The sequence below is a fragment of the Salvelinus namaycush genome, chromosome 3, assembly GCF_016432855.1.
Source record: "Salvelinus namaycush isolate Seneca chromosome 3, SaNama_1.0, whole genome shotgun sequence".
Taxonomy (NCBI): domain Eukaryota; kingdom Metazoa; phylum Chordata; class Actinopteri; order Salmoniformes; family Salmonidae; genus Salvelinus; species Salvelinus namaycush.
The window spans coordinates 90,902,620-90,909,015 of record NC_052309.1 but is presented as its reverse complement, the minus strand read 5'-3'; the positions used below and the strand labels follow the sequence as shown (position 1 = coordinate 90,909,015).

The 6,396-nt window shown below is 44.4% G+C and overlaps 1 protein-coding gene across 1 annotated transcript; it reads left to right on the top strand.

Moving 5' to 3' along the window:
* Nucleotides 1-986: 986 nt before the first annotated feature.
* Nucleotides 987-2,443, top strand: LOC120044120 (GTP-binding protein Rhes-like). The gene is made up of 2 exons (XM_038988711.1): nucleotides 987-1,644; nucleotides 1,841-2,443. The coding sequence occupies exons 1-2, from the start codon at nucleotides 987-989 to the stop codon at nucleotides 2,365-2,367; spliced, it is 1,185 nt and encodes a 394-aa protein (XP_038844639.1). The 3' UTR covers nucleotides 2,368-2,443.
* Nucleotides 2,444-6,396: the final 3,953 nt, after the last annotated feature.

Genomic DNA, 6,396 nt, shown 5'->3' with positions numbered 1-6,396 from the left:
TGTGCTCCATCTCCATCTCTAGCTGTGCTCCATCTCCATCTCTAGCTGTGCTCCATCTCCATCTCTAGCTGTGCTCCATCTCTATCTCTAGCTGTGCTCCATCTCTATCTCTAGCTGTGCTCCATCTCCATCTCTAGCTGTGCTCCATCTCCATCTCTAGCTGTGCTCCATCTCCATCTCTAGCTGTGCTCCATCTCCAGCTGTGCTCCATCTCTAGCTGTGCTCCATCTCTATCTCTAGCTGTGCTCCATCTCCATCTCTAGCTGTGCTCCATCTCCATCTCTAGCTGTGCTCCATCTCTAGCTGTGCTCCATCTCCATCTCTAGCTGTGCTCCATCTCCATCTCTAGCTGTGCTCCATCTCCATCTCTAGCCGTGCTCCATCTCCAGCTGTGCTCCATCTCCATCTCTAGCCGTGCTCCATCTCCAGCTGTGCTCCATCTCCATCTCTAGCCGTGCTCCATCTCCAGCTGTGCTCCATCTCCATCTCTAGCCGTGCTCCATCTCTAGCCGTGCTCCATCTCCAGCTGTGCTCCATCTCCATCTCCATCTCTAGCCGTGCTCCATCTCCAGCTGTGCTCCATCTCCATCTCTAGCCGTGCTCCATCTCTAGCCGTGCTCCATCTCCAGCTGTGCTCCATCTCCATCTCCATCTCTAGCCGTGCTCCATCTCTAGCTGTGCTCCATCCTCCTTTGCTATGGGTTTCCCTGATATGTGAATTGGAAGGCTATAGCCTACACTTGACTGATATCACATGATTACAGATATTTCTATGATACTACCATAAAAGGAGCGGAGTGTTGATGCGATGTTTCTATCTAATGACGTAGCAACCAATCTGCCCAGCCATACTCTATAAATACCCGCGCCGACGCTCCTCTCCGCACACTGCAACGCTCCACTGCAACGCATCACATGGTGAAGTAACAGGAGTAACAGACCTGTAACAACAGACACCCCGGATGATCCCCGTGCCTGGAAGGAACATGGAGGTGAACACAACAGAGAAAGTAGTCTACCTTTCCGTTGATGGCACCACCGACACGTTCAGCTCTTGTGCAACAGCCGGGCATCCACAGACCCAGCTCAACATGGACGATAATGTTGAACAAACGATGTCCGACCAGCTTCCCAATGTTAAAGTCTCAGGTGTCAACTGTCAATCTCCTACAATCCTCATGCAATACAAAAAGGTCTCGAGCATGACCAAGGCGAGTAAAGGGATCTTTAAAACGGTCACTGAGCACTGGAGACACACGGACAAGACGAGGGTGGTCCGGTCTTCCAGCACGGGGACCACTCAGGCTACATCCTCGGAAATGTTCCCCAAAAGAAGATCCTTCGACCCGCTAGCGACGTTGACCCTCCCGGACCAGACTCCATGCACCGCGCCACTGGAGGAGATGCGCCTCACCAAGCCCCGTAACTGCCGGCGCGTTGTAGTACTCGGCGCGCCCAGAGTGGGCAAGACGAACATTCTCAGGCGGTTCCTGCGCGACGGGTTCGAGGAACAGTACGAGCCGACGGCAGAAGACTTCCACAGGAAGTTGTACCAGATCCGAGGAGAAACCTATCAGATTGATATCCTGGACGCAGCGAAGGAGAGAGACTTCCCCGCCAGACGGAGGCTGTCCATACTGACAGGTGTGTAGGTTATGAGTGTATAGGCTATTGACTGTGTATAAATCGAATTGAGTTGGACAATGAAAAGTGTTTTTGTGTGCATTGAATTGGCCTTTGCATAGCCTTGATCTAATACATTGAGTTGGAAAATGAATGTGGGTGTTTTTTGTTGTTGCATTGAATCAAATCACTAAATCTGTGCTCTTCTCTACAACAGGTGACATATTTCTCCTGGTGTTCAGTGTGGATGACAGAGACTCCTTCAAAGAGGTGTACACACTGCGCAAAGAGATAATAGCAGCCAAGACCAAGCTGATGAAGCTCAAAGAGAATGCCCGGGTTCCCATGGTGATATGCGGCAACAAAGTGGATTTAGAGGCGGAGAGGGTCATCAGTCGTCCGGAGATGTTCCGAGCTCTTGGGGAGGACACGGCGCTCTTCGAGACATCAGCCAAAGACAGTACCAGTCTAGAAGAGATGTTCGAAGCCCTTGTCAAGCTAGGCGGTCTCCCTACCGAGACGCGTCCGTCGCAGCACCGCGAGATCTCCATACGTACCTACCAGGCGCTGAGCACCAGCAGAAGCCGTTGCGGCAGACGTAGTCGTGCGTTGGTTCCAGACGCGCCATGCGGTGCGGTGTACCCACTGGCCCGCCGCCCCAGCTTTAACAGCGACCTACAGCGGGTAATGGGCCCCAGCCCCACTAAACGGAGCAAACCCATAGAGAAGTGTCAAATTCAATGAATTGAGGGACTTCTCAGTACAAGAAACATATTGTAGTATTACAATATATAACCACTATGTCAAGAGTTATACTCTGCTTTAGGCTACTGGCTGGACCAGTTGAGCCAACTATGTAAATTTAGATTTTCTTTGTGTACTGTGAAATAATAAAACATGTATTATTATATTGATATGAGTGTGTGTTGTGATATTTTAGGTAGCCTATCATTTTACACTTAGCAGGCGCCCAAAGCGAGATTCAACTAAGTTAGTAGGGAGAAAAAAAACCATCAAAGACAATTTGAAACAAGTGATTGATATCAAACAATTGACTCTTTATAGGTATTGGTTATATATTCCATTTGATATCAAACAATTTACTCTTTATAGGTATTGGTTATATATTCCATTTAACAGGCGCTTTAAATGGAATCCAAAGCGACTTACATTCACTCGTGCATAAATGTTGTGGGTGGTCCCAGGTATCGAAACAACTAGCGTTGCAAGCGCCATGATCTATCAACTGAGCTACAAAGCTCCATATCAAATCCGAAGGATTACCATTTATGGACAGATTCACAGAGAAAGTATGTGGGTGGTAAAAGCCTGCAGGGGTGCTATGTTCTATAACACCTCTCCAGTGGGCACGTCAGTTCTCTCCTTTCTGTTAAAAGCTCAAGGCAATGCTTTGAGTGTGGAGCATTTCCGCAATGCCCCCCCCCCCCCCGGCGTTCTATTGCAACGAAAGGCTCTTAATGACGTGAATTAATCGTGCTCAATTAACCATAGAAATTACACAATTACGCAGCCATAGTATCAGCACGGAAGTGAGAGTCCTTTTACAGGTCGACTTAATTATAAATGCCAGGGTTATTAAGTTAATTACCAAATATTGAAAGCAACAGGCCTACATTATTTCCATGGGGAAGTGTCAATGTGATATTATCCGTCCTCTCTGTTTCAGCACCATGGACAGGGCGTACCAACATGTACGTTCATACAGGAGTATTTCCAAGGGAAACATGATCAAACATTAACCGGCACGAAACACTCATTAAATACTGTTGGGTACCATGTTGTTAACGGTGAGCACTGCGGTTCCAATATAGACACGAAAGTCTCCCTTGTGACAGACAATAAACTGCATATCATTCCTTTTGGGGGCAAGTAGACAAAACCATTCATTCTGAATGTGAAAACATTGAGAGAGAGATAGTACAACGAAGAAGACATATTATTCTAAAACATTATTCTATACATTTATTTTATGATAGAGCTTACTGTCCTGCCCTTGTCTAAAGCAAACGTTCACCACATTGAATGTCCTTCCATTATAAAAACCGAATAAAAATAACAGACTGTTTATCAAAATAACAAATCTTAACACTCAATGTGTGACGTAGTAATTGAAGAGTTTCATTCCAAAACGCTATATATCCATTTTCAAAAATGTTGGTAAATTAGCTTTAATTGTTTAAAGAAATTATGAAAGAGATTGGTGTGTTTTTTCACTAATGAAAATCACTCAAGCGGTTGTTCAATGACAGACGTGTTTAGTTTTAAATAACTTGCTTCATTTCAGAGACAAATAATAATGTTTTTTTTTGCTAAATATCTGCCTCACTCTCAGAGAAATCAGTAGTACTGCTAGGTTTTACACAGTAATAATATATATCTGCCTCACTCTCAGAGAAATCAGTAGTACTGCTAGGTTTTACACAGTAATAATATATATCTGCCTCACTCTCAGAGAAATCAGTAGTATTGCTAGGTTTCACACAGTAATAATATATATCTGCCTCACTCTCAGAGAAATCAGTAGTACTGCTAGGTTTTACACAATAATAATATATATCTGCCTCACTCTCAGAGAAATCAGTAGTACTGCTACACAGTCAAATGTAACTATTAAAAAAAATAAAAAATTATAAGTGACAAATAAAAAAAAAGGTAAACAATTATTCAATATAGTAATATGAGATCTGTATGTAAAACATTTACATTTCAAATGTAGTCATTTAGCAGACGCTCTTATCCAGTGCATTAATCTGAAGATATGGTGAGACGACCACATATCACAGTCCAATATACAGGATATGAACATAACATTCCAGCTACTGTATAGTGTTTCGCAAAAAAAACAAATTTTCATACACATCCAAAATCTACGGGGGAAAAAAATAACAATATCTATGAATAATAACAATAATTTTTTACAGAAACATGAAGGAACCCGTTAGCAATCATTTCTGATGAAAAAACACAAATGTGAAAACATGCCTAGTAAAATAAAAGTTAAAAAAAATGTTTTTACAAAAAAATTGTGTTTTGGAAATAAACTCATCAATTATGTAGGCAATTAAAGGCTGTGGGTCGTCACTACTCTTCCCATAGAATGTAGCATTCTATGATCCTACCTGCCTGGTATATTGGGTCATAGAGCTGCATCAATGAATTTGTATTCATTGGGTCCTTGTCAACAGCTTCCAATTTGACTGCACCTGCAGATGCTCCACTATTGAAATGCAAAACCCCCTCAGCAGCAGGTTGTAGGAGTGGTGAACATTACCCAGTAGTGTCAGTCTGCTCACATTACTGCTAATCATTCATCCAGACATCTCTGAAGAACACAGCAGCACCAGTACAAGCCTATCATGATACCAAGGAGGCCTCCTAAATGGAACTCTATTCCCTACATAATGCACTACTTTAGACCAGAACCCTATGGGTCAAATGTAGCGCACTACACAGGGAATAGAGTGCCATTTGTGTCTCCTTCTCTATACAGGTCAACACAGGGCCCTTCTCTATACAGGTCAACACAGGGCCCTTCTCTATACAGGTCAACACACGGAACAGGGGAAAACACAAGTTTAGAGCAATAAACAGAGAGAGACATGGAGAGAGACATGGAGAGAGACATGGAGACATGGAGAGAGAGACATGGAGACATGGAGAGAGACATGGAGAAAGAGACATGGAGACAGAGACATGGAGAGAGACATGGAGACATGGAGACATGGAGAGAGAGACATGGAGACATGGAGAAAGAGACATGGAGACAGAGAGAGACATGGAGACAGAGAGAGACATGGAGACATGGAGAGAGAGACATGGAGACATGGAGAGAGAGACATGGAGACATGGAGACATGGAGAGAGACAGAGACATGGAGACATGGAGAGAGACATGGAGACATGGAGAGAGACATGGAGACAGAGAGAGACATGGAGACAGAGAGAGACATGGAGACAGAGAGAGACATGGAGACAGAGAGAGACATGGAGACAGAGAGAGACATGGAGACAGAGAGAGACATGGAGACATTGAGAAAGAGACATGGAGACATTGAGAAAGAGACATGGAGAGAGAGAGAGACATGGAGACAGAGAGAGACATGGAGAGAGAGAGAGACATGGAGAGAGACATGGAGACAGAGAGAGACATGGAGACATTGAGAAAGAGACATGGAGAGAGACATGGAGACAGAGAGAGACATGGAGAGAGACATGGAGACAGAGAGAGACATGGAGACATTGAGAAAGAGACATGGAGACATTGAGAAAGAGACATGGAGAGAGAGAGAGACATGGAGACAGAGAGAGACATGGAGAGAGAGAGAGACATGGAGAGAGACATGGAGACAGAGAGAGACATGGAGACATTGAGAAAGAGACATGGAGAGAGACATGGAGACAGAGAGAGAGACATGGAGACAGAGAGAGACATGGAGACATTGAGAAAGAGACATGGAGAGAGACATGGAGACAGAGAGAAAGAGACATGGAGACAGAGAGAGACATGGAGACATGGAGAAAGAGACATGGAGACATGGAGAAAGAGACATGGAGACAGAGAAAGACATGGAGAGAGACATGGAGACAGAGACATGGAGACAGAGAGAGACATGGAGAGAGACATGGAGACATTGAAAAAGAGACATGGAGAGAGACATGGAGACAGAGAGAGACATGGAGAAAGAGACATGGAGACAGAGAGAGACATGGAGAAAGAGACATGGAGACAGAGAGAGACATGGAGAGAGACATG